At 53.4% G+C, this 27,593-nt stretch overlaps 1 protein-coding gene across 1 annotated transcript; it reads left to right on the top strand.

Annotated features, from left to right (window-relative positions):
• Window positions 1–1,268: 1,268 nt before the first annotated feature.
• KANK4 (KN motif and ankyrin repeat domains 4) lies at window positions 1,269–24,087 on the top strand. Its single transcript, XM_039555958.1, is given in 12 exon segments — window positions 1,269–1,371; window positions 12,222–12,300; window positions 13,670–14,063; window positions 14,206–14,294; window positions 14,297–15,643; window positions 16,595–16,706; window positions 17,984–18,196; window positions 18,741–18,828; window positions 19,197–19,416; window positions 20,756–20,898; window positions 21,751–21,951; window positions 22,603–24,087. Coding segments are annotated over 11 exon segments (2,913 nt in total). The 5' UTR covers window positions 1,269–1,371; window positions 12,222–12,284; the 3' UTR covers window positions 22,693–24,087.
• Window positions 24,088–27,593: the final 3,506 nt, after the last annotated feature.

Here is a 27,593-nt window from a genome sequence, read left to right on the forward strand (position 1 = left end):
TTAGGGCTCAGGCATCATCATGGCTTTGGGATGAGCACAAGGGATGGGTAATGGATAAGGTGCACGGTCCCAGGAGCAGCAGGAGAGGTGCTGTGTCTGCAAGGCCATGGCTACACATCAAAGTTGGTTCGTTGATCAGGAACAAGAGAAGAAAACAATGTCAGAATCACCCCCCGCCTCCACCAGCCAAAAAAATCCCCTGATACCATGATCCCTCTCTTTTGGGCACTGCCAGAATACCCTGAGCAGCAGGAACAGGGGCTGTCTTGGGAAGCCTGAAGGCTCCCACCCTTTTCCATTAATTCTTTGATCTGTTGCAAAAGTCCTCAGGAAATGTGTTCCTCTCACTCAGCACCTGAGCCCCTCACAAGGGAATGAGGGCAGACCATGTCTGGGCAGAGTCCCAGTCACTCCTGAACTGGGTAATGGGATATTTTATTCCTCCCTGTTCACCAGGAGCCTGGGCACTGCCAGGAGGGCTCTGGAATTACTGGGTGATTGGGCAGCAGCCAGAGCCCAACCCTCAGATCTCCCCCTGTGATGTTCCCAGTCAGAGTTGAAAGGTCTCTGGGCTCTTCTCAAAGGAAGGGGGGATCCCAGTGGGCCACATCCATCCCCATTGGATGCTGAGTTCCTGGCCCAGATGGAGACCATATGCTGCCCCAGCATCACTGGAGCTGCTGCTCTCCCACGCTCCAGAACAGCTGGAGCAGGGCTGGGATTTGTCCCTGTGTCTCAAAGACAAGGAAAATCAAAAGCTTTACCTAACACTGAGGGTATTACTTGGCGTCACTAAACTGCTGATTTCTGCCTGTCCCCAGAACTGTCACAATGGTGGCTTGGTGCAGCTGGATGGGCACATTGGGATTGGGCACATGGGGAGGCTCAAAGCCTAAAACCCCAGTTGCCTTTTCTTTACTTTTTCCCTGTGATTGCATTAAGGAACAAGGGCCCGACATGAACCGGGCGGGGCTGAAGGGCCGAGCCAGAGAACAGCTGGTGCAAACACCACTCAAGTTCTGCATCCCGAGCCCATCCCCGCAGATTTCCCTTCCCACCGCTCTTGATTCGCATCTGTGCAAACAGGATGAGCTACAAAACTATAAATAAAGCGTTAAACTGAATACCGCGGGCAGGAGGGAAGGGAAAAAATACATCCCAGAAAGTGGCTTTCTGGCCTCCCACGGCCGCCGCTCCTCCTGGCTCCCGCTGTCCCGCCCGCAGCCCGTCCCCGTCGCCTCGGGCCGCCCCCGGCCCCGCTGCCCGGGGGAGGGCACCGGGTCCCGCCCCGCCCCCGGGTCCCGCCCCGGGTCCCTCCCGGAGGAGGCAGCGGGATCGCAGCGCTGCGCCCGCCGCGCTCTGCCCGTGCAGGTACGGCCGCGCCGGGCGGGGACAGCGGGGACAGCGGGGACAGCGGGGACAGCGGGGCCCGGCAGCCGCGGGGGGACCGGGCACCGCACCGGAGGGGCTGGCGGGATGCTCCGGGGGACTTGGGGGAGTTTGGAGGCGGTGTGGGGGGTGTGTCTGGGGGTGCTCAGGGGCTTTGGGAGGAGCGCGGGAGGGTGCTCTGGGGGTGCTCCTGGGGTGCGCTGGAAGATGTTCGGAGGGATGTTTTGAAAGTGCTCAGGGGTGCTCCAGGATGCTCCTGGAAATGTGTGGGAGCGCTTTGGAGGGTGCTCCAAGGGTGCTCCTGGGTGTGCTCCTGGGCATGTGTGGGAGCGCTTTGGAGGGTGCTCCAAGGGTGCTCCTGGGTGTGCTCCTGGGTGTGCTCCAAGGATGCTCAGGGGGTGCTCAGGGCTCCTGGCCGCTCGCGTGGCTGCCCCGGGGCAGCATCAGCCCTGGATCACTCGGGACAGGAGTGTTTGCAGAGCACCCCTGGCTCAGGGGTGGAGGCACTGAGCGTGGCTGGGCAGCTGGGAGAGGGCAGGAAGGCTCCGAGCCCTGGTGGGACCCCCAGAGGTCACCGTGTGAGGGCTGGGAAGGGCCTCCAGGCCCTGGGCATTGCAGTGGAAGTCTCCAGAGTTGTGTTTAGCCTCAAAGCCGAAGCATAAAACCCTGCCCAGCCTTGAAGATGTGGCTCAGCCAAGCCCCAGCCCAGCCTCCGGGCTAAGCGTGGTCTCCCCCTCCTGCCTGCAGCCTCTCCCCATTTCCCTGCCGGCGTTCCAGCCGCCCGGACGGAGCAGCTCCTGGCACCGTAACTCATTGCTGGCTCTGGCCAGGGCTGTGCTCGGGTTCCCTGTGTCCCGAACGGGCCGGGAGCGGAGGGCCGGGGAAGGAGAGGAGGGACGGGCAGCGCCTCTCCCTCGCAGGCAGCATCGCCTTTCCACAGCCGTGAACGCTGCCAGGGTATTGCTGAGCAGCCCAACTCTGCCGGGACCAGGCGTGCCCCGGGCAACTTTCCTCGGCTCCCAGAGTCCAGCTGGTGATTTCACACAGGCCTAAGAGCTCGGGCTGTGCTCCGGGAGAAAGCAGGAGCAGGGAGCAGGGAGCTGCTGCGGTGGGGTGCACATCGCTGAGATCGCTGGAGAAGAGGCTGGGTGATCCATGAGGAGGTCAGAGAAGGCAGAACGTGGGTTGGATAATCTCAGCTGGAAGTTCAAGTGAGTGCAGGATGGAGGAACTGGTGTTCTGGATGCTCTGGGTGTCATGTTCACCATTCAGGGATGGAAGTGGGTCTGGATTGTGCAGGGATCTCTCATTTTCCTGACAGCTCTGGGATGTGACACCATCAGGAAGGGTTTCCCTTGTCCAGAGCCACCCCAGATATGAAATATTTTAGCTGTGTTGCCCAAATGAAATTGGTGAACACCCAAAAACATTGCTCATGCAGGGCAAGGGTAGCGACCACAGCAATGGCAGAGAAGGCAAATTATGTAAAAATATCAGCATTTGCCTTTGGACATGTTTTGCAGTCTTCCAGATGGTTTGTGTTTGATTTGGGATGGGCTAATGGGAAAAGCTGATTTCTTAAATGATTCCTGAGATGGCAGATGAGGAGGGGGAACCTGTAACCTCAGGTTCATCACTGATTATTTGTCACTTTGATTGCAATATTTAAAAAATAAATATATCTGCTGAAATGACAGTCAGCCCGATGAGCAGCGACCTGGCTGGGGAATCTGTGCTTGAGGAGGGATCAGTGAATGGATTCATCAAAACTGGAAGAGGAGATGTCAGGGAGCCTGTTGCTGCTGTGGGCTCTGTCAGACTCCTGGTGCAGTTTCCTTGTGAACAGGAAAACCATGGTTGCATTCGGCTCCTCTCCAGAAGGTCCTGTTGTGAGGAAGGTTTCATCTCCCAGGTGTCACCCCCTCATGCAGTGCTGGGGCTGTCCCATTCCCACATATTTCTTTTCCACCAAGCAGGAGTGCTGCGTTGCTTCCCATCAAACAGCCTCTGGCATGGGAACCTTTTGGGAGGGAGAGGTTTGGCCTCAAAGCATTCCTTGAATCAGGAGCGGTGTTGAGATCCTGGGACACAGCTGCTGGATGAATACAGGCTCATTCACGAGCTCGGTGCTGATTCAGGTCCCTCCCCTGGTGGTTTTACAGCTGCCAGATATTTTAAAAGTCACATTTGTATCACCGTGTGTTGCAGCCCAACTCACCAAATCTTGGGTCTTTTCAAGGAAGCTTTGGGAGCAGCCACAGGGATGAGCGTGGCCCCATTGATGAGGCCACTAGGGAAAAAAGCCACTAGGGAAAGTTATTGTATTTTCCACTTGGTGCCCTGTTTGACAGGGGTTATGTGACTCTGCCTCACTCCAGAGCAGTGGGATGCAGATTTTGGTCAATAAAACCCTGACCCCAGCTCAAGGGGTGTGAAGGAGCCCATGGCTTGGGGCAGAAATCCTCACAGTGACAATGCCAGGGGAGAGCAGTGGGGAGGAACCGGCTGCAGGGAGCTCCTGCTTCAAAACCCTATTTATTTTAGACCTTGGTGGAATTCATGCTTTGGGAAGCCTCAAGTCCTGCCCATCCCAAGGTTTAAACAGCACAGGAAAAAAAAGCACCTGAGGAAAAAGAAGGTGGTGTCATTATCAAGATACACTGCCCAAATGGACAATTTGATGGAGTCAGAAATGTGAAATATGGTGAAAAACCCACCCAGACAGAGAGGTCCCCATCTTCCAAATGGGAATATCTTAAATTCATCGTTGCAGCCGGTTCCTCTGCCCATCAGGGTTGAGTGTGGTGCAAGTGAGAAAGCTGAAACTACACCAGCAATATGTGGCTGAGGCTTGGTCAAAAACCTGGAGGAAAAACCCCAAATGGGTGAGAGGTGGGAAATGCTGCTCCAGGGCTCCCAGCTCCTGTTATCCACACAGAAATCACCAGCAGAGGAGGGAGGCGGCACGTCCATCCTCTCTGCAGTCCCAATCGATGAGGAGGGTGGTTTCAGGTGGCCTGAAAAAGAAACGTTCCTGTGTGAAGAGGTTTTTAAACCTGTCAGGAGTGTGATCAATCCAAGTCTTGTTGGCTCGGGTCAGAAATCGATGTGAAATGGCTCCGTGTCTCCGTGGGGGACTGCGGTGGTTGCCCAGGGAAGAGGAGAGAAATGCAGACAATAGGGTTTTCCTAAAAGCACCTAAAATGTCCCACTGTCTTTGACCACGTGGGAGTTATTCAGTATCATGGCAGCAAAGCTTGACTTGTCCCAAGGTCAAGGAGGTGGAAACCAGCAGCTTGGAAGAGACCAGAAGCCATAGCATGGCTTCATTATTTTCCCTCAAAACTTGTGGGATTGAGGCAAAAAGAATAAACACTAGAAACGAGGCACCTCAGATTTTTGTCTGCCTTCTGACTGTGCAGCACTTTTGTTTCAGGGCTTTGGGTGTTTTTTGTGATCACCTGGCTCTGGGAAAGGAGACTTTAGGGAAAACATCACAGTTTTCAAGGCATGGGAAAAAATCACGAGAATCAACCAAAGCTTTTGTAAGTCTGTGGCTGGAATGAGCTGAAGGTCAGTCGGGAAAGAGGTTATCAGAGGAGGGGGTGAATGTGATCGTTTTCCCCTCCTGGTAAGCCGTAAAAGAGGGAGAGGGTTTGGATATCTGATACCTCCAGGTCTGACCTGTCTCTAATGGAAATGCTGGCAGGAAGTTCACAACATTTATTAGACAGCAATGAGCAGATTTAATAAAATCAGGGAACGGGGCCTGAAATGGCTGTTTAAGTACCAAGGGTTGCACACCTGGGGGTTGCTGAAAGAGTTTGGCTTCTTTATTAAGTGGTGCTGGGTTCATTATTCAGCTTCCTTGTGAACCCTCTCCTTCAAACCCCGGGGAGGCCCCACATGCCTCCAGGATGTTTTCCATGCACACTGCCCCCGGCTCCAGCCCCATCCGCCTCCTCCTCCTCCGCTGTTTTTTTTGCAGAGAGGGTGGGAGGCCAGCCTGGACCTCTCCATCATCAGCCACAAGCTGATGAGTTGCAGAGAGAGCTCGTCCCTCTCCAGCACTCACAAATTGCTTCCAGCTCCCAACTCTGCTCTGGAGATGCCCTGGGCAGGCAGCAGCTGAGGGAGTTTCCTCTTGGGGTGCGATAAGATCCCGGTGCTGTGGGGTACCCACTGTCATCAGCCATGTGCTGAACCGATCCACTGGCCCCAGGATGAAGGCTCTTCCCATAAGTAACAGGTTTTGCATCCCTAAATCCAGTCCTGCTCTGCCTCAGCACGTGCTGTGGGTGATACCAGTGCAGAGGGAAGCCTGCCCCGCATGTGTGGTGGCGTGGCTGCAGGCTGGGATGGATCCAGCGTGGAAACTTTTCCTCCTGGTTGCTGTTGGGTTTATAGCAGTGGCTCAGGCATTGTCTGGTCTCCCCACGTTAATTTTGGATCTGCTCAGCTGCCTTCTGTCCCCTCAAGCAGCCCTTCCAAGGGATGCTGCGGGGCACAGGACCACTGGCAGAGCTGTTTTGTGTGATGCCAGACACATGTGGGAAGGTGGCTGATGGACTTCTGGGATTCAGATCTCATCCTGCAGGAACCCTGCTTGCTCTCACTTTGGGAAGCCTCGTGACAACTCCTTGCAGTGCAAACCAGGACTTTAAACTGCTTTTATTTAGCTAGGTATTTATTTAATCCCACAAAGTTTTCAAACCTCTTTCTTTTTCTCCTGGAGGGAGACTCCTTCCCGTGGCCGTGCCGGCCGGCAGCGGATCACAGCGCAGATCCCACCCGTGTGCATGTCCCCAGCAGACTGGAAGTGGGTTATTTTTCTTCCTTTGCAGTGAAAACAGAATTGAAAAATCCGTACAACAAATATTCCCAGAGAGGCCGTTTTTATTCCTGGTATGTCCATTTGCAGTGATAGCTCAGCCGGTTGTTGTGCAATCCAGACCACCGGGATGGAGCAGGTTTGGGTGTAACCCTTTGGGTGCCGAGGGTGAGCTCTGTCTGTGGGTCACTCTGAGGTGATCCTGCCACTCTGCTCAGCCCTGTGAGGCACATCTGGAGTGCTGTGTCCAGCTCTGGGCTCCTCAGGACAAGAGGGGCATGGAGCTCCTGGAGTGGAGGCTGAGGAGATGAGGAAGGGCCTGGAGCATCTTTCTTACAAGGAAAGGTTGAGGAGTTGGGCCTGGTCAGTCTCAAGAAGAGGTGACTAAGAAGGGACCGCGTCCATGGATATTAGTATCCAAAGGGAGGTGTCAGAGGATGGACCAGGCTCTGCTCAGTGGTGCCCAGCAATGGGACAAGAGGAATGGGCACAAACTGATGCCCAGGAATTTTCACCTGAACATGAGGAAGAACTTCCCTGGGCAGTGACCGAGCACTGGAGCAGATTACCCAGAGAGGCTGTGGAGTTTCCCTCACTGGGGGTATTCCAGACCCATCTGGACACAATCCTGGGTAAGGTGCTCTGGGATGACCCTGCTGGGGCAGGGAGGTGGGACTGGATGATCTCCGTTGTCCCTTCCGACCTGAGTCGCTCTGTGACGGATCCGTGGTGGAGAGGAGAGGGGGTGAGGCCCAAACCTGCCATGCCACAGGGATTCTGTGTGGGGAGGGGAAGGCAGCAGCCCTGCCAGCATCCAGGGAGGCAGCAGTGGTGGCCAGCAGGGGTGGATGGGATGGCTCTTGAGCCACTTCAGGGCCGTCTGGTTCCTCTCATCCATGGGAGCAGCCGGCAGAGCAAAACCCCCCCGCCAGCTGCGGTGCCTGATGTGAAGCAGCAGCAGTTTCAGGCCATGACCTCAGTTCTCATGCCTGGGAGACAATCTTGGTGAGCCCCTTCCCCACTTCCCCCCCTGCAGCAGCCCCCCTGGGCAAAGCGATCAGAGGCCAGATGTAAATCCATCAAGTACTAGCCCATAATTAATTAATTTGCATGTTTTGACTCCTTCCCCTCATAGCTCCCGATTAAAAGCTTATTTAAGGGGTCGCAGACTTCTTCAGTTGCAGAGGGATTAAATCTGGGAACAACTGTAGGTCGTATGTGGGTAATTGCAATGAGGAAATGCTCCAAATTAAAGCTTCCTGCTAGGTCTTTCCAGTGGGAAGACCAAACAATTCTTTCAGAATGACTTTTAAATCAGCATCATATAGAAATACTTGTATTTTTTCCACCGTGCTGCTTTGTCTGGAGAGCACGAGCAGCAGAATGCACTCAGAAAAGACGCGCAAGCGTAACTAAAGCAGAAGAATCCAGCAGAAAATGAGCCAGCGTGCTCTGGAGTTGGTTTTGAACCTCAGGCTCAGTAATTGCTTGTGAAAGCAGAAAGCCATCGACACCGAGTCAGGCCCCGCGCGGTGTGGGATGGAGCCGCGTGGGAAAGGCGGCATTTGGGAAAGGCAGTGTTTGGGAAAGGCGGCATTTAGCCGGCTGCTGAAATTATTTTTCATTCCTCGGGTAGGAAGTTTAACCCATCCGTGCCTCGGGGAGAGCTGGCAAAAGGACAAACACTGCTGGTTCTCTACGCATCCAGATACTCTGCTTCCTGCAAAGGCAAACCTTGCCTGCTTTTCTTCAAAGTTAATGTGTTAAAGTCCCGTTTGGGGGTTGTAGGGAGCTGGAGCAGCGCCAGCAGCTCTGCTCTCACACAGTGACAAGATGTGGTTTTCCTCCCTAGCACGAGATTTGGGTTGTGCTGCTCGTTCAGCGATGGGAAAGGTGCTGGCACTGCTCTGTGATGGGAGTCCCTGGTGAGAGCCCCCAGCAGAGCCCCCGCGTCCCAGGGGATTCCTCCACTTCCCAGGATTTTCTTTCCCAGCCCTGGAAGAGGTTTGCAGCCCGGGCAGTGAGTGAACCCCTCGGCCTTTGCAAGCATGAGGTTGTTGCAAGTTCAGTGCGGAGACTGAGGGATTTGTCCCTCTTGCCAGCCTGGAGGGGCAGCAGTCCAGGATGCCCGAGGGGAATGCCAATGCCGGAGCTCGGGACAGGCTTGGGATGGGCACCCTGCCCATCACTGAGCCACATGCCACAAGTACCCTGCCCAAAATCACAGAATCACAGAACGGTTTGGGTTGGAAGGGACCTTAGAGCCCTTAAATCTCGTTCCACCCCTTGCCATGGGCAGGGACCCCTTCCACCATCCCAGGCTGCTCCAAGCCCCGTCCAGCCTGGCCTTGGACACTTCCAGGGATCCAGGGGCAGCCACAGCTTCTCCGGGCAGCCTGTTCCACGTGTCTGCTCTGCCAGCTGGAAGTTTGGATGGATAACCCCAGAGCCAAGGGCTGGAGAGTTTGATACGGAGAGTGCCACTGTCCCCCCCGGGAGCCCGGGGACACCGCGACATCCTCTGCCCGTGCCGCCGTCATTCCCCCTGCCCATCCCGTCCGGCATCTCCCGGGGCTGCGGATGGCCGGACACGGCGAGAGGGGCCGGAGCTGCGGGGACAAGGGCGTGGGGCTGTGTCTGCTCCGCCGGGAGGAACTGGGGACACTGAGCCCTTCTGCAGCTTCCCCCCAGCTGCCGCCTGCGAGCCGCGGCAGCCGGCTGCGTTTCCTCGGGAGAGGCGCTCATGGAATTGCTAATGCTCCATCCAGCCCGGAGGTGCAGCATGCGGAGGGCTGCAGCCGCAGCATCAGGTACAGCAACAACCCCGCCGTTAATTATTGACTCTCCTTTCAATTATCAGCCCTGATAAGGGAGAACCCCCGACAGCCCAGGCAGCACTCGGTGCTCTGTGTTTTCTGGGAAAGATAACTATTAAGTGGAAAAGTCACTCGTTTTATGCACCGGGATTGAACTGTCCTCGCAAAGGTCATCCGAGAGCCGTGGGCTGCTCTATTGGAAAATCAATCCCTCTTTTGTGCTTCTTGGTTTAAACTTGTATTTGCTTTCTGAGCAAGGTCACAGCTCAGCTGACCAACTTTGTAGCTGCTGGAGCAGGCTGGGGCTCAGCCACGACGCGTTTGTGCTCCGAACCCTTCGCTGCCGGCTCTGGGCACGGGAGAAGATGCTTTGGAGGGAGGCAGGAGCTGCTGCTCCCCGGGGGGTTTGTAGGTGCCAGCGGGAGAAGGTAACATGACTAAATGCTTTGCTAACCACAGTTTTTCCTTTCACCACAAAGTGCTGGAGCCGCTGCTGCAGTGCAGGAGAACAGACAGGCAGAGCTCAAATAATGTTGTGTTACAGCTAATGAGACTGTGCTAACGTGCTGGTGGATTATCTTGTTAATTTATAGGCTCAGGGTTAACTGTTTCCCAGTTAAAATTACTATCAAGACGCTCTGGCAGAATGAATTTTGTGTATATTTGTGGTATGTGGTTGAGTTAATTTGTAATTGAAATATTTGGGGGTGCGATGGTGCTCTCCTTTCTCCTGGCTGGGGTGGATGGGGGAGCTGATCACATTGCCTGGCAAGTGGGATGGAGTGAAAGAGGGGTTAAATGTGAGTGTAAAGAGCCAGTGTTTGAGTCCAGGCTGGTTAAAAAGACAGTACATTGTCCCTGCAAACGGGCTGCCCCAGGGAATAAAACCACTTCGCTCTGTGCGGTTGCCTTCTCACATATTTGGCTTCTCCGTTTCCATTTCTGTATGTATTTATTCCTGCCTTAAGAAAAACAGCCTAATTCCAATCCGGATTAATCCTCCCCACGGCCTCTCTGTGTAGCAAAGGTAAAAATCAGCGATGCATGGGGAGAAAAAGAAATGTTCTTCCATTTTATTTAATAGAGAAGACTCAGCAAATATAGAACCCGACAGAGGGTCAGCCTAACAGGTTTCAGAAGGATGGAGACCCACCTGAAAGTGTTGCCCTGCCTCAAATTATGGGCTGGACCCTGGGTGTCAGGGTCTGCTACTTCTGGCAGATGACTTCATGTTTTAATCTAATTTTTCTTAGGGACAGGCATGGGAGAGCAGCTGTGGGGTCCAAAGAGGAACATTTTTGGCTCGAAGCCATCTTCTCCATGCCTGAGCTGCCCTGGGGGGGACAGGAGAACATCAGCAAGCCGGTTGGGTACATTCAGCATCCTTTTACGAGGCGATTTTGAAGTAGATTGGTCAAAAGAGAGTAGTCGTAGTATCAGTTTGGGCTGCAGAGTTGGGACCCGGCCAGCTCATAAATGATCCAAATAGATGTAATTATCTAGATATTAAAAACCATCCTATTCACTGGCTTTTCCCCCCTCTTCTGAATAAATGACCTAGAAGAGGGGAGTATAACTGGTCAGGCTGTAGTTGGCTGCAGTCGGGAAATTAAGGGAAAGAAACAACATTTGAGAGAGAGGTTGGTGTTTGTTTTGGCACGTGCTGTTCATTGGCAGGAGGAGACAAAAGGAGCTGCCCTTTGCAGAAGCAGTGTGGTTAATTGGAGAGCATGTCAGGAGCTTTCCAGGAGTTCACAAGGTGCTGGGTGGGAATCAGCGTGACCCTCTGTGACCCTGCAGGAGCTTTGGAGAGCTTTGATGTTCTCCTTGGGCTGGGACCTTCCTGACTTTCCATCAGGGCTGTACATCCACCATAAACATGCCTACCTGATTGACAGCTAATTGTTTCTTTAAAAGGTAACACTTCCAGGGATGAGGCAACACTTCCAGGGATGAGGCAATGTCCTATGGTAACAGTACAGCAGGATTTGACTTCATTTTTCATCTGGTCTTTGGTAAAGGTTGGCTGGAGCCGCTTCATGGGGAGCTGAGGCAAAGCTGTGCACGCAGAAAATGCGTTCAGACTCTGGTGGTTTGGTCCATGAGATGGGTGTGAGCTGGGGCTGGCTCAGCACAGGCTTTGCACTGCTCTGTCCTGCCCTGAGAATCTTGCCTAACTCAGGGATGCACTGGAGGAGAAGGGATGGACTTCCAAGCGGCTGTGGGACTGTCTCTGGCCAGGAACCAAACTGAATACTGTAAGGAGAATCATAAACAACCTACTGTTCAAGAAACTCCCACTTCATCCTCTGTAGCAGAAATTAAAACCAGACCTTCTCACTCAGAGCGTTGTTGTCCTTCTCACACAAGCCAGGGAGCCTCCTGCTGTGATGTCCAACTGCCCCAGCCTCCTTCAGCCTTCCCTGCCTCCTCCCTGTGCCTTTCTAAAGGGCCTGGAGGAGAGAAGTTTCACCCAGGACCTTTCTTGGTTGTTCCCAGCCTTAATTTCTCATGCTCCAGGAGGGTCTCACCCCTGTCCACATGATGGGAAGGAGCTGGAGGGCAACAGAGCCCCGGAATGATACAAAGATCTCAGTGCTGGCTGGGGTAGATACCTGAAGTTGTTCCCTGAGCTGAAAGCAATTTGTCTGTGGTTCAGTGCAATTTGGTGCAGGTTCTTTTTAACAGTAGGGATGTGCTCTGAAGTAATGGCTGTCATTTGAAAGAGATTCAACATAAATTCTGAATCTCTGCTTGTTGTGGATTAAAAAAAAAAGGCAAAGCAGTCATTTCTGTGTGTAGTTTATACCCCTGTTGTCAGGGATGTTATATCATGTTGGATATCTCCAGCTTACAGGAGTCAGTGGAGAGTCCCTGTGCCATCGATCTCGAGTCATCTCAGATGTCTGTCTGTCCTCGCTGGCAGTCAAAGGCTCTGTAATGCAGGGGATGTTTTACAAGGACCAGCTCCCCGGGATGTGTCTGTCAAGCACAAGTTGTTGCCTCTGGAAAAGGAGCTATTGATTTCAGCAGCTTCAAAGCCTTTGGACACCACTGGGCTGCAGAAGATGGGAAGTGGGAGGGGGGTGGACTGGGAAGACTTGTAAGGCTTTAAGGAGAGATGAAGTTCATATGGTTGAGCTTTCTTTTATTAAATTAAAAGTATCCATTTCTTTTTTTTCAAGGGTGAAGCGACTCCTCAGCCCTTGTCGGAAGATGTTTAAGTGACAGCCCAGCTAGACCCCACCATGGAGAAGACAGAAGGTATGGAGGCTATGGGATGTTCATTTGTTCATTTATTCCTTGAAAAAAAAACCCAACCAAGCCCTGGAGTAATTTCCTCACCAGAAATACTGTAAATAACCTGTTCTCTGTAGATGTGGGGCCAAGAGGTAAATAATGCATCATTTATTATTATGCAGACTTCCTAAAAACCACAGCAAAGCAGGTCCCAGCTGTAGATCAGCACATATTTGTCCTCCCGTGCTCTGGGACAGATCCCAGCTCCCACCCTCCAGCTGTGCTCCTGTGCCCTGTGATGACCCCAGTGCTGTTTTCCCTCTGTCCGTCCTCTGACTTCCATGTGCTGCTTCCCACCCAAACAGCACCTGCATCTCAGTGATGCTCTCTGATGAGCAGCACCAAAATCCATTCCAAATTGTCCTGGTCCTCTCCAGCTGCTCCACCAGGATGGAGACAGAGGGGTGTCTCCCCTGGGCCCTGGTTCCTTCTCCTCCTCCTCCTCCCTAAGCCCAACTTGTTTGCTCAGAGGTGCACAGCAGCCCAAACCACTGTGGTTTCAGGGACTTGCTGCATAAAGAAAATCATCAGTGGTGCAGAAATTTAACTGTTTGGGCTCTCAAGGTGGAAATTTGGGGGTTGTGAACGTTTGCAGGCTGGAGATGGCTGTGTTAAGCTGTGTTAAAAGGGGAAGACTCGGCAGAGAGCTGTTGTTTGCCTGTGCTGGCTGTGTGGGCAAACACAGGACACCCATTTAGTGGTGATTTGCCTCAATTAAGAGCTGTGCTGGGAGCAGTGAGCCGGTCACCTTGGGATGCACGTGTTCTGCATGGCTGCAGCTCTGAACGCCCGGCTGGCGCTGTCTGGGTCCAGCCTCTGCCTGGATCCATCATTTTCAAGGAATAATTTGTGACCTGGCGCTTGCAGGTGAAGCGAGGCAATGATTTTCCTGCTTGGTGCGCACTGCTTATGCCACCGAAAAGTTCAAACCAAACCAAAAGCCTTGAAAAATGTCATTGTCATAGACTGGTCCCACCTTCTGTTATTGAGCTGCATTTGTTATCCACCAGGCAGCTCCCTATACCTACACAGACACGTAGCACTGCCTGCAAAACCTGCTGTTTTCTTAATTGCCAATTAGAGCCATGATTTCAGCAAATTTTTGGCTTCCTCAGTGCAACAATTACCTGATGCACCTCTGGAAAAGCAGATCAGAGCTTGGCGCGTGTCACTGTGTCTCTGCACAGCTTCACCACGAGCCTCCATGATAATGAGCTGCAGCCCCTGCCTGCCCAAAACTGAGATGAGAAGAGAAAAAACATCTCCCCCTTGCTCTAAACAATTTTTTTTTTTTTTCAAAATTCAGTAATTCCTTTTTTACGGGTTGTTTCAGCAGAGGGCCAGCCACCCAACGGGGAGAGGGAGCAGCCCCGCGGCCTCCCCTACTCCCTGGAGACGCCCTACGGCTTCCACTTGGACCTCGACTTCCTGAAGTACGTGGATGACATCGAGAAAGGCAACACCATCAGGAGGGTCCACATCCACCGCAGAGCCAAGCAGCCCAAATTCAGCACGCTGCCCCGCAACTTCAGCCTGCCCGAGAACGGCTCCCGCGGCTGCTCCACCGCCGCTCCCAGCAAGAGCTGGACCTCGACCTGCTCCTTCCCGCAGCGAAAGGCGTCCCTGGGGGAGGAGCCCCCCCGAGCCCCCCTGCCCGCCGAGGCCGCGGCCGAGGAGCCGAGCTACCGGAGGAAAGCGCTGCTGGCGGAGACGCGGCGGCAGACGGAGCAGAGCTGGCCGCAGGCGGAGCAGGGCCGGGCGCAGGCGGAGCAGGGCCGGGCGCAGGCGGAGCAGGGCCGGGCGCAGGCGGAGCAGGGCCGGGCGCAGGCGGAGCCGGGCCGGGCGCAGGCGGAGCTGGGCCGGCCGCAGGCGGAAGCCGGGCTGGCCGCGGGAAGCACTGTGGGCGCGGCCGCAGCTGCTGCGAGCCTCCAGCATGCCCGACGCGCTGCCCCCCGGCCAGAGCCCCCGGCAGTCCCCTCACCGCTCCGGACCCCTCCCCAGCACTGCCCCGACCAGGGCGGCTCCGAAAGCACCTCCCGCCCCAGCTCGGACAGCAGCCCGTTCACCCCGCCCCGGGAGATGAGCTCGGAGCAGGACGGCTCCTTAGGGCATCCCGGCCGGGTTCTGCCGGGGCTGGGCCCCGTGCAGCCCCCCTGGCAGAACCAGCAGCTGCAGGTGGTGATGGAGAGCGGCGGCGAGGAGGGCGATGTCGCCGTTGCCAGCGGCGGCTCCGACGTGGCCAAGGGTGAAGCAGCACCAGCGGCTGCCCTCCAGCTGGCAGAGGAGAGCATGAACCCTGCAGAAAGGGGGCTAAGTGTGAGTGAGGTGGATCTGAATGTGCTGCAGGAAGGCGAGGAGAGGGATGTCCGGGCTGGAGGGGACAAGGAGAGCGGTGTTCCGCACGCTCCTGACGCTGGAGAGCCCGGCGGGGTCGCGGCGCTGAAGCAGCAGATCGCTGACCTGGAGGAGCAGCTGGGCAAGAAGAAAGAGGAGCTCGAGCAGGTCAGGGCAGTGCTGGAGCAGCAGGATCATGAGATCCAGGAGAAGGAGAAAAGCATTAAGCTGCTGGCCAGCTCCAAAGCTCAGCTGGAAGAGCAGCTGTGCCAGGAGAAGTCCAAGGAGGCCGAGCTGCGGTCGCGGCGGGGCAGTGGGGCCCTGCAGTGCCTCGATGCTGCGGTGAACACCGAGCTCTCCCAGGTGGCAGGGCTCAGGCAGGCCCAGGACAAAGGCATCAACGTCAACATCCCGCTCTCCACCAGATCCATCGGCTGTGGTGTCCACAGGGCAGACAACGTCCATGCACAGGCCGTGGAGCTGGGCGCGTGGAGGGAGCAGGGACTGGCAGACGCTCGAGCAGAGGGACGTTCTGGTGAGGCTGGCATGGAGGCTGGACTTCCTGCTCCGTGCTTCACCCAGCTGCAGATCCACGAGCACCCCAGTGATGACAACCAGAACCACCGGAACAGCTGCGACTCCTTTGGCCCAAAGGCAGCCGGAAGCAAGGCAGGCTTTGGAGAAGATAAACCTCGGGAAGGGCTGGAAGAGGAAGGTGCCCCTGGCCATGAGGACCTCCCGGCTGTTGACCCCATTGGCCAATATGTAAAAAAGATCCAGGAGCTCCTGCAGGAGCAGTGGCTGTGTTTGGAGCACGGGTACCCTGAGCTAGCCAGCGCTATCAAGCAGCCGGCCTCCAAGCTCAGCTCCATCCAGAACCAATTGGTTAATTCCCTAAACTCCCTGCTCTCTGCCTACTCCTCGCAAGGGCCCGTGGATAAGGAGAATTCCAACATGCACTATCAACAGTTGGGTAAATAATACTGGCATAGGCTTCGATGTGTCCGGGCCAAATCTTTTCCCATTTATTCCAGCGTGGAGCAGGGGGGATGTGGTGGAACAGTTGTTGTCAGTCAGATCAGGAACAGTCTCGCCTAAGCATGATGAGAAAGGCAAATCTCTGCACATCACAAGTTATGGATCTGACATGAAAAAAAGCGAACAAAGTGATGTAGGAGCTCATAAAGCAGTGGCTCATTTATATGCAGGATCAACTTCCAAAAGCTGCCACACTGGTGGCTGTTCCATCAAACAAACATTCCTTTTATTTGGATTGCACATCTCAGTTTGCGAGAATACGGGGCTGGTGCTCATCTGGGGTAAATCAGCATGGAGTTCTCCAGAACCCAAACCAGTCAAACTGAGCGACCAGACTGGGAAGAGACCTGTCCCCACTCACAGACCTTCATCTAAAATAATTTTAGCTTATATGAAGATGGGAATCCAATGCCTGTTCACTGGGGGAGGGAGGGAGCTTGCAAATAGATAAGTGACTTACTCCTTATAAGCAATATATAGACACTGTTCAAAGTCCAATGGAAAAACTCATCCATGTAGTATTATAGCAGGTTTATATAGGAAATTTCCAATACATTACCACTGGGGAAAAAAAACCAAACCCAAACCAAAACAGTATTACAAACGTAAAATCTACTTATATTCATAGGACAAATACATAATTCCCAGTCACTTCCTTTATATTCCCAGTCACCTGGAGATGTTTGAGACCTGTATTTAAAGGTGGCAGGGCAGGTTCAGGTTGTGGCCAGCTGCATCTGTAGTTCTGCAAGACATCAAAAGACTCTCGTAAGATGAAGTAAGATGCTTACGGTTATGATTTGTAGCTTGTTGCTAGAGGTGGGGAATAATTATTGCTAATTATGGCACATCTGCTTAATTAATCTATTATTTTGTATTTTGGTAGAAAACTCTCCAACCACAAGTCTTAAATCCATCATGAAAAAGAAAGGTTATGGTTTCCATGCAGGAGGCAATGGGACCAAAAAGAATCTCCAGTTTGTTGGGGTAAATGGTGGGTAAGCATCTGTTCAGAAGATCAAACTGCCTTTTAACGTGGAATGTCCTCTGTATCGCTGGAGAAGTCATTCCTTTTCCCCCTCTTTTCCCCTCCAAACCTCCTGATTAAAAGGCCAGTTGAAATGGAGCCTCTTTTCTCCCTTCTTTAATCCAGCACTCTGAGTAAGCTGTGAGTAACCCCGTTGAGAACAGGTGGTGGTGTGTTCAGAGCAGCAGGGGACACACTGGGGACTGACGCTCTCTGCACACCCATCTCGTGGGACTTCATCCAAAACCCAGCTGGGGAAGGTGGGAAGATTCCATGGGAAGATTCCCTGGGAAGATTCCCACTGACTTTGGTGGGTTCTGGAGGAGGCCAGCACTGCCTGGGTGGGCACGCTGCCACTAACCTGCCCCCACGCTCCAGCAAAGCCAACAGCAGTTGGTTCAGGGCCTGGGAATAGACTTTTTTGGTAAATAAGGAATTACCTTGGGGTGAAGGAAACTTTAGGTTGTGCTCCCCATTCCAGGTGTGTCCAATATCTAACACTCCCTGTGAGCTAAGCAGGGGCAGCATCTCCTGCTGAGGTGTACGTGTGCTGGCATGAAGAGTGCAGGACACATGTCACTGTCCCTGGGCTGGGCTGTGTGCGCCAGTCTGGGTGCTGCTTTCTGCTCACATCCTGCTCCTCTGACTTCCCAGCTGCTGGGTTCATCAGGAGTTCCTCACTCTAGTTGTGTACAGCTGCTTCTACCAAATGGGTACGACTTGTAGGGAGTGGAGGAGTCTTGATTACTTTGAGGAAAGTTTTGGGGTCTGTCAGGGTGAAATGTTCTGTTTTGTGGAAGATGTTATTAATGCTTTTAGACAGCCAGAGGAGAGATCTCTGTCAGGGCTGCTGGAATGGTGGATTCAGCCTGTGCAAACACAGCTTTTGTCTCGTGCTCCTCGAGGTTGCCGACACCACCAGTCCCTCCTTGCTACAGGGGCCGTGCTGCTGGTGGCTCCCTGTCACCGTGCCAGCAGGGAGGCAGCTCTCAGCCCCTGCCTGGGCTGTGTGTGATGGACATCCCTCCAAACCCTGAAGTAACCCTGCCTGCTGCTCATTAACTGCTTCTGTCACACTCCTGCTGCTTACGGAGCCAAACAAAGACTAACCCCGACTATGGCTATGGCTCAGACCTTTTAACTTGCTGCTTGTCGCTCTGGGCTTCGCCCAAGGCCCATTGGAGTCAATGAGCCTTGGTCAGGCCCCATCAGGGGAAGGAGGGAGTAACATGTGGTGTCCTCAAATAGCTACGAGACGACATCAAGCGAAGACACGAGCTGTGACGACAGCGCATCGGATGGTGACACCGAGACCGAGGCCGAAGGCAGAGCTGGTGACGTGGAGCCTGAGCAGGCTGGAAGGGAAAGCAAAGGGGCTTCCTCAGGGGAGAAGTGTGAGGATGATGATGAGCAGGAGGCATCAGCAAGAGCAGCACCCTGCTCTCAGCACGAGGCTGACAGGTAACCAGGACACCAGGTGGTGACCACGCCGTCTGTCATGGCCACAGGACACGGCGCTGCAGGGCTGGGCTGGGACTTCTTCTGCTTGGTGGAACAGCAGTGCTGACCTCTGCAGACAAGGGAAAAGGCTTTAAAGAGCTAAATATTTTCTGAGTTACTGCAGAATCTAATGGGGATTGATTCAGGCCCTACACTCCACACTGAGTCATGGCTGGCCAGTTAGCTCATTTCTCCCCTCTCATGGAAGGTTTTTTGGTAAAGTTCTTTGCAGATTCAGGAATAAGATTTTTTTTTCCCCACCTTAAGGATTTTTGTAATAGATGAAGTTGACCACACAAATCTGTGATTCTGGGCTTAAACCCTTATTTAAGTGCTTAACCTAAAATCTGTGTCAAGTCAATGGGACAATTTGTGTCCAGTAACTTAAGCAAGTAAATAAGTGTTGAACATATTCCAGCCTCATCTGCCTGTGTTCTCCTACCTGGTTCAATACCTCCTGCAAGTCCTGCCCCATGGTGGATTTACAAAAGTCTTTTCCCTTTAGGTGCAAACCCTCTGAAGATTTCCTCACCGCCTGCCAGCTCCTCAGTGAACACCTCCCAGAAATCAGGAGCACAAGCAACAAGCATCTGGTACAGATATTCCCCAATCCCGTTTCAGACACGGTTCATGCTCTGTTCACTTTAATAGATGAGATTATCCCCATGGCACATTGCAGGCTGTGCCCTGGACAGCTTTGTGAGGAGAGGGGGGTGAGGTGACATCTGAGTCAGTTTTAGAACAGCCGAAAAGAGAGGAAAAGGGGGGAAAAAAAAAAGGAAGATGAAGGCTTTGTCTGGTTACTCATCCAAGTTACCACAGGAAATTCCTTTCCCCCTCAAGTTATAGCAGCAATCACAAACCCACAAGCTAAGTGCTGGCTGGGTGGTGCCAGGGCATGCAGGAGTGGGGCAGGCACCGCTTCGCAGGGACACTCACGGTGACACCTTGGTGTTTGCAGCGGCACGTCCTCGGCTCCATCTCCCAGGAGTGGTTCCAGGTGTCCAGCCACAAGTCTTCCAGCCCGCAGGTGGTGGCAGCGTACCTGGAGGCGCTGGGGGACATCCAGCCCCAGCTGCTGGAGACGGTGGTGAACCTGCCCGACAGGAACGGCAACACAGCTCTGCACTACAGCGTGTCCCACTCCAACTTCCCGGTGGCAAAGCTCCTGCTGGACACGGGTAGGAATGGCCACTCTGCCCAGCCAGGGCCTTTGTTGGGCAGGGGGTGGGAATGGCTCTTGCCACTGGGTTGTGGTCCCGTGAGTGATGGCTACACAGGGAACAGGGGGATGTGAACAGTCCCAGACATGGCAAACATTGAATGAGGTCCAGGGTCCTCCCAGGGAGCTCAGTCAGGAGCTAAAGGAGGTGGCACAGAGGTGGGGCTGAGGACCAACAGCCACCTCCCTGCACAGGACCCATCCAGAAGGCAAACAGGGGCCCAAGATCCATCCAAAATACAAGGATAGGGCCGAGGTCCATCCAGGAGACCTGGCTGACCTCACGACCAGCATTCTCCCCCATAGCTCAGCCCTGGGCCCGTGGGTGTACTCAGGGGTCCCAGCTGAGGCTCCTCAGGGACATTAAGCATTAATGCCCTCACACATCTTGGGGGCTTTGCAGCCTGACTTTGGGGATGGCTGAGGGTCCCTGTATCCAAAGGGATGTCCCTCATGGCCCCAGTCCAGGTGGGATGGGGGGGTTCCCCAGCTTCTTGCAGCAGCTAAAGCCACATCATGGCTTGGGGCAGGAGGATCAGACCCCTGAGAGCATAAGGAACCCCCCAGTGCCGCAGAAAAACTCCCATGTTCAACTATTGAACTTTCAGCTCGTGTTGCAATGAAAGAACAAAAATCTCAGCTGAGCTTGTACGGGGCAAAAATGTGCTCGTGCTCTGAGAGAATAGAGGCACTTTGGCCTTTTCTCATGGGCCGGACAATCCATGAAATGTTTGGGAAATGGCAGATTATCATACACATCTATAACCCGATTGTTGCCGCAGAGGCGTAGGGAGGGAAGGGTTTGAGGCAGCTGGTTCCCCAGGGCAAGGCTGGACCTGAGCCCTCACCCTCAGACACGGCTCATTCCTCGTGGTGGAGCTGGAAATGGGCTCTTTGAAGTGAAAAATGAGTGAAATGGGACCAGGATGTTTTCCACGCCCGTTGGGTGCCGGGCGTCTCTCTGCTGCTCCCTTGCCACGGGAGCCAAAGCAAACAGCCCACAGCTCCAACCAGCATGTGCTCGAGGCATTAATTATCCCCCTTTAACTTGTATTTGTTGTGGTCTTCAAAGCTAATTGAGTTGACCTCAACAGTTGTAATTAACTGTAGCACCAGGGGCCGTTGGTTTAATGCTGAGCTCAGAAGCCTCGATATTTAACACCGATAAATCCCCGTCCTGTATCATCATGGAATAACTCCTGTTCCTGGGAATGTAACATGCCACACGTTGTATGACTCCCTCTTTCCCTTCTGTTCGCTCTGGGTGATCCATCATGGGCTGGATCAATCCCCTCCAGGCGTGTGCTGCCTGGACCTGCAGAACCGTGCCGGCTACACGGCCGTGATGCTCACGCCGCTGGCAACCCCCGAAACCCACCAGGACATGGAGGTGGTGATGAGGCTGCTGAAGGAGGGGGATGTCAACCTGAGGGCCGCCCAGGTGCGTGACAGGAAACAGCTGGGGGAATAATTTGGGTTCCCTGCGCTCCGTGGCAGCGCCAGGCTGAGGCTCGGCAGCAGGTCGCAGGTTGGAGCTGCTGCTTCCCAAATGTTCCAAAAGCAACCTCAGCTAAGTTGCAGTGTGGCCACCCACCAGCTCCCTGGGAAGGGGTGTGACAGCTGGGGGAAATGGAGGGACTGAAAATGACTGAACATTTTTCAAACAAGTTTTTCTGAGGTAAAAATCAGAAGCGACAGCAGGGAGGAGCAGTGGGGGGTGAACCCCAGAGCATGGGAGCCCCAGGCTTGCTGGTGAGCTTCATCAGAGTCACACATTTTGTTCTCAGGGATGAGGGTGCCCTCATCCATCTCTGCTCCCAAACTGCTGTAAAAGTTAGTCCAGATCTGAGTTAAACTGCCCAGGAAGGTTTGGGGGGACCCACATTTGGGGACAGCTGGGCAGTTTGTCCATGCTGCTGCAAGGACCTTCCAGAAGTGAACGTGTGTCTCTCACAACACTTGCTGAGGAGCCCCAGTGTGATTTAATAACAACATGCAATAGGGTGCAATATTAGTAGGAATTATTATCATAGATGTACAATGCAATAATAATATGCAATGTTGTGATATGTGGTTATGGGATGGGGGTTAGTGGTGGGCTTGGCAGCGCTGGGTTAATGGTTGGACTCAGTGATCTCAGAGGGCTTTGCCAATCAAAATGATTCTATGATTCTGTAAACGTATTATTATTAATAATATTATTATTATCATCATCATCTCTGGCAGTCAGAGTGAGCAGGGCTGTGGGAGGAGGTGGGCAGGGGGTGCTCAGCCTGTCCCTGTGACCCCGCAGGGAGGCCAGACCGCGCTGATGCTGGGGGTGAGCCACGAGCGGGATGACATGGTGCGAGCCCTGCTGTCCTGCCAGGCCGATGTCAACCTGCAGGACGAGGAGGGGACCACGGCCCTCATGGTGGCCTGTCGCCAGGGCAACGCCGACATCGTCAGGCTGCTCTTGGCCCAGCCCGGCTGCCAGGTCACGCTGACCGACAAGGTGAGGCTCCAGCACCAGCACAACCTCACTGCACCAGGGGGGAAAACTCAGCTGGGATCATGTGCTCCAGGCAGCAATCCCACAGGGGGGGGGGGTTTAAGTGAAGAAGTGCAATTTCAGTCCATTTTTTAAATCAGGGAATCACTTTTAGGAGGGTATCCCTGTTTTTGGTGCATATGGGATGGCTGTGACAGCATCCTCTGTCCCAGCTGTAGACTGGGCAGGAGCACTGGTGTAATCCTAAAAAAACCCAGATGAAATCCTGGACATGTGGAATCAGCAGAGCTTCAGCTCCAAGAAATTAGCAGCAATTAACTCCTCCCTGAGAACGAAGCCTCTCCGTGGGGACGCGTGGGACGGGGCCGGGCTGGGAGCGGCAGGGCCGCTGGAAATTCCTCCTGCTGGGCCACAGGGCTGCGTTTGGAATTACGGAACTATTTTCTAATTAAACTATAATTTTATCTGAGACATGCAGGAGGGCAGCGGGGCCAGGCAGAGGCACAGCTGGGCTGTGTTTGGTGCGGTCGAGGCCCAAAGGGTTTGCGGGACGGTGACTCACTGTAAAGCAGGGAGGAAGGGGAGGGAGGGAAGGAGGTTTTGGGGATGGAGCAGGGATTCGGGCGGTGATGTCTCACCTCCTCTGTCCTGCAGGGCGGTAACTCGGCGCTGTCACTGGCACACGGGGACATCGCTGCTCTCCTGCGAGCCCACCTCGAGCTCAGCCCGTCCCTCTCGGTGTGACCCAGCGGGGAGAAGCCAGGACGGGGAGCTGGGAGCAAAGAGCTCCTCCCCGAACAGCCCCGCCGTGGCAGGGCCAGTACCGCGGGGTCACGGGGGAGCAACCTCCCTGCATCATCTGAATAATGTTCCCTGTGTCTAATTCTCCTCATTCATCCCACTCACACCCCTAAGCTGCGCCCAGTGCCACAAACAACTCCAGACTCTCCTACCCGCCCCTCCCGGTGTAGATTTGGCAGGTGAGCAACCAAAAGGAATGAGAAAAGCACATTAGAACAGCAGTACTTAGTCTTTTCCAACCTGAGGTTGTGAGTGTCCTTTTAATTGACTACTTAACTGTATCTCATTTAACTTGTAAGTTTGTGTCCTAATATTTATTATCAGCTCTTCTGTAAGTAGTGGCAGGCAGTGATTACTCAGTGTATGTAACAACAAACACAAGCTGGATGGATTATGGAAAGCACAAAATCCTATTTATATTTGCTTATGCGGGTCTGATGTAAGAATTAAAAATTAATGCTCTAGGAAAATATTTGAGTATGCCAGACCCAAACACACAGACATTGTTTTGCCTGGATTTGGAATTACCATATGGCTCTCATTTTTCCCTAATTAAGTTTGAGCTAATGGGGAAGCGCAGCCCATTGACAGGCTCTGCATCACGGCAGGCCGGAGCAGGGCATTCCAAGCACTGGAAGATCCCAGCAGATTCCCATCACAGGGTGTGTTAATGCTGTCCAAGAGCTCCGTGGAGTGGCTTTGCTGGCAGATGCCTTTTGGACCAGTGTCTGCTCCCTGCTTCCCCTCTGTTGAATTTTAATATTCCCAAATGCCTCCTGTAAAGCCAAGCCATGATTTAGCTGCTGGAATTGGGTCTCCCCCACCATGGAGCAGCCACAGGGTCCAGCATCACCTCAGATCAGGGTTTTCTCTTAAATCCCTCTGCTTCTGACAGAGAGGGGAGGCAGGGCTCAGGCCCCACTTTTCCAAGCATCCTTATTTTGCTGCATCAGGACCCACTGGATGCTCTCCCCTGGCTTTGGTGGAGCTGGTGTGTGGCAAACCCAGATCTCCCTGATTAGCTAATTGCTCCTTTTTTTTTTTTTTTTCCTAACTAAGCAGAAGTAAATTCCAGACCACTTTGGTCGTTGTTAAGTCAGTTCACATCCTGACAAAATGTCTCCTGAGCTGCCTAGAGCCCCCATCCTTGCAGGGAGGGGAAAACAGCCCTGACCTCTGTTTTCCGTGGAAATCTGCCATCTGCTCAATTTTCTTTCCTTTCTTCACATTTTCAGCCCAGAGCATTCACTATCTCAAACTTCTATCTGCCTTTTTTTAAATCTATATCCCAAAATGCAGTTGCCTCCTTTATGTACAAATAAACTGAGTTAAACCTTGCCCCGTGTGTGCTCCTGTCCCCATGGCTGTGGCTTTTCTGGGGTGACTTCACAAACCTGCACAGCACCAAACCAGCCATTTTTGAGGTGTTTCTTCAGATCAGTGACACCCCCTCCCACCCCCCCCATCCCCAGGGAGGCCCCTGCACAGACATGGCAAGGTGGGATTTTTTTTGCAGGAATTCCTCCACTTTGTGTACAAAAGCCAGCACGGGCATCTCCGTCAGGCCCCAGCTGCAGACAAAAAGAGCCGTAACACCATTTTGTGACAGTTTTCACTGAGGTTTTTTCCTGACAGCTCTGGATCTGTGCCTGCAGAGAGGAATTTCACTCTGACTCTTGCTGCTTCCCTGAGGAAGGGGAACGTTCTGGCTTCAGCAGAATAAGTGAGGGAGATTTTCTGCTAAGGATCAGGGTGGCTTTGGGAAGTGCCTGCCTCCTTCTCGATTTGGGGACAGGGAAGTTGTTTCTGGGGTGTGCTGCAGCTCTGCAGAGAGGCACCACAGACTTTGCTGCCTTCCCCTGCCCCCCTCCAATCCCCCTTTCCCTCCTGTTCCCATCCCTGCAGCCCAGGCTGGTTAACTGCATCCCCAGCATGTTTATTTTCATTCCTTTGCCTCATATTTCCTCTTTGCCTCTCAAACCATCTCCCCAGGGAGGAGCAGGGTGATCCCCTGGAGCAGCTCCTCTGCTCATTGGGACCCTGAGGGATCACGGGTGGGTTGATGCTGCCCTTGGCATCTCCCAGTGCCCAAAATCCTGCTGTCAAATTACCAATATTGCACAAAAAAATCATCTGTGGGATCTCAGTGCCACAGAGAGCCAGAGCCAGCCTTAATTTATATATTCCAATATCACTGTAGAGATCAAACTAAATATAGGCAAGGAGAAACACACCCCCGGCATGAGCACTGCGCAGGACAAATGGAGACAATTAAGTCACAGCAAGGAAAGGAATTAATCTAATGATCTTTACAGGCTCAGCATCCAGCAGCCCCTCAGCTATGAAGGGAAAGAATGACGAGGAGCTCGGCTGAACGTGATTTTTCCACTCTCCTTATGGGCATTTCCAGTGTATCCCTTTCTTTTGCTGCGAGGGGAGAGGAGGGGGGACTCTGAGGGTCTCATCTGAAGCCCCTCAGCGATCAGGGAGAACCTTGTCACTCAATCATCCTCAGCATCAACAGGATGAGGGAGCTGGGGGTGTTCATCTGGAGAGGAGAAGGCTCCAGGGAGAGCTCAGAGCCCCTTGCAGGGCCTGAAGGGGCTCCAAAAGAGATGGAGAGGGACCAGGAACAAGGGCTGGAGGGACAGGACACAGGGAATGGCTTCCCAGTGCCAGAGGGCAGGGCAGATCAGAGATCAGGGATAAATTCCTCCCTGTGAGGGTGGGGAGGCCCTGGCACAGGGTGCCCAGAGAAGCTGTGGCTGCCCCTGGATCCCTGGAAGTGTCCAAGGCCAGGTTGGAGCAACCTGGGATAGTGGAAGGTGTCCCTGCCCATGGCAGGGGGATGGAACTGGATGATCTTTTAAGGTCCCTTCCAACCCAAACCATTCCAGGATCCATCCAAAGAAAAACATCTCCTCTTGACATGGTTATCACCCAGAACCTGCCCCATCAGCAGCTTGGACGGTGTCAGTGCAGCAACTCTCAGCAGAATTTAATCTCCTTAGAAGAGATAAATGTCTCAGCAGCAAAGGCAGATTTATTTGCTGCAGGGGCAGCGTGTCGGGCACAGCGACTGCTCCTCTGCTTTGGGGTCAGTGGGGTCAAGCTGGCCCTTGTTCTGTCCCCACAGCTCAGTGTGGAAGGGCCAATTTACCCTATTTTTGCCAGGATGGAAGGCAGTTACCAGCAGGAGTGAGATGGGCCATGATTTCCTTCCCTGGAAACCTCCTGTCACTGCACCCAGGTGTGTCCTTTTTGCAGCATGCCCCTGTTCATAGGGAAGGGCCAGCTCACAGTTTGGGAGTTTGTCTTTCCCGGGCTGGGCTGAGAAGATGGAGCATCCTCAGAGCATCCCTGGGGGCAGCTCCTGTGGCTGGGCCTCCAGCCCTGGGCTGAAGGCTGCAGAAATGCAATATTTTGTCGACTGCTCCATCTAGTGCCATTTCAGCAGTAAAAGCATCCGGAGCACAACACTTGGAGCCGTGCTGGGCCCGGGGCAGCTTTCCCTGCCTGGTGTCTGGAGTGGTTCCATGAGGATGTACCAGGACCCAGCCCTGGCCCAGTGCTTACCTTGCAGATCCAGAACCAGGGATCTTTATCCTGTTTTCCTCATCCTTCTCAAAATGGGACTGTAAAGCCTTACATGGAAACATCTGCCCTGCAAAACATAACATTCCTTATGAGCTTTTTAACTGTTCATGAATTCCTTAGGTTGCATCAGGCTTGGAGCAACCTGGGATACAGGAAGGTGTCCCGGCCCATGGCAGAGGGTGGGATGGGATGAGCTTTAAGGTCTGTCCCAACCCAAACCATTCTGGGATTCTGTGATTCTAACTAAGGAGGGAATAAGAGTTTATGCTACCACTGCATATTTCCCCCTTTTTTGTGCAGGAATTGGGAGTAAACTCTGCTTCACCCCCACCCTTGGGAAGGCATCAGAGCCCTCAGAGCCCACTTAGAAAAGGCTAAAAGCAAAGTCAGGGTGATCCTTGCTCCTTTTCCATTGGGGATGCTGCAGAGCACGGATCTCTCTGATTTGCTGCCATCCTGGAAGGTGCAGCTATCACAGGAATGTGCATGTTAGGGAACAAGCCCTGCTAAGAGGGGTAACAACGACCATGGCAGTGTTGAACCAGGCCATCAATCCACCCCAATTCCAGACACAGATGTGTGAAGCTGTGGAGAAAAATGATAATGGAATTATGCATCAGTGCTCAGCACAACTGTAAAAACTGATGTTTTATACATGTGTGACATTAAATTAATTCATCCCAGTTCTTTCAGGCAGAGGGACATTAACTGCTCCATCCTGGCATAATCACATTATCCCCACAGGCTCTGTGGATGTCACACTTCCAGGGTGGTAATCACCACGGGATTAATTACAGGGAATTTAGGGGCATTACAATGGTTCCTCATGAGCAGGATAATGAGGCGGAGTCTCTCATCCCTCCAGGCTGACCTGCTGTCCCCACCAGCCCACCCAACACCACCACATCATAACCTGGTTATGAGTTGGCCAAGAAATGCCAACAGCCCTGAGATGGCTCCTGATGATGTCAAAGATGTCCTTGATGCTGTCACTGCCAACTGCAGGTTATTCCACGTCTCTCCAGGAGAGGAAGCTGATGGAGGGACTGTGAACAGCACAAGGCCCTTCTAAAGCAAAGGCTCTGACAGCTGAGTCCTCAAACCAAGGCAGGAGAACCTTCAGGACAAGAGGAAACGGAGGAAAAGTTGTGCCAGAGGAGGTTTAGACAGGATACCAGGGCAACATCTCATGCAATAGCTTTTAACTCTGACCTAAATTAAAATACAGAATAAAACAAATGCACAAC

Source organism: Corvus cornix, chromosome 8 (assembly GCF_000738735.6).
Source record: "Corvus cornix cornix isolate S_Up_H32 chromosome 8, ASM73873v5, whole genome shotgun sequence".
Taxonomy (NCBI): domain Eukaryota; kingdom Metazoa; phylum Chordata; class Aves; order Passeriformes; family Corvidae; genus Corvus; species Corvus cornix.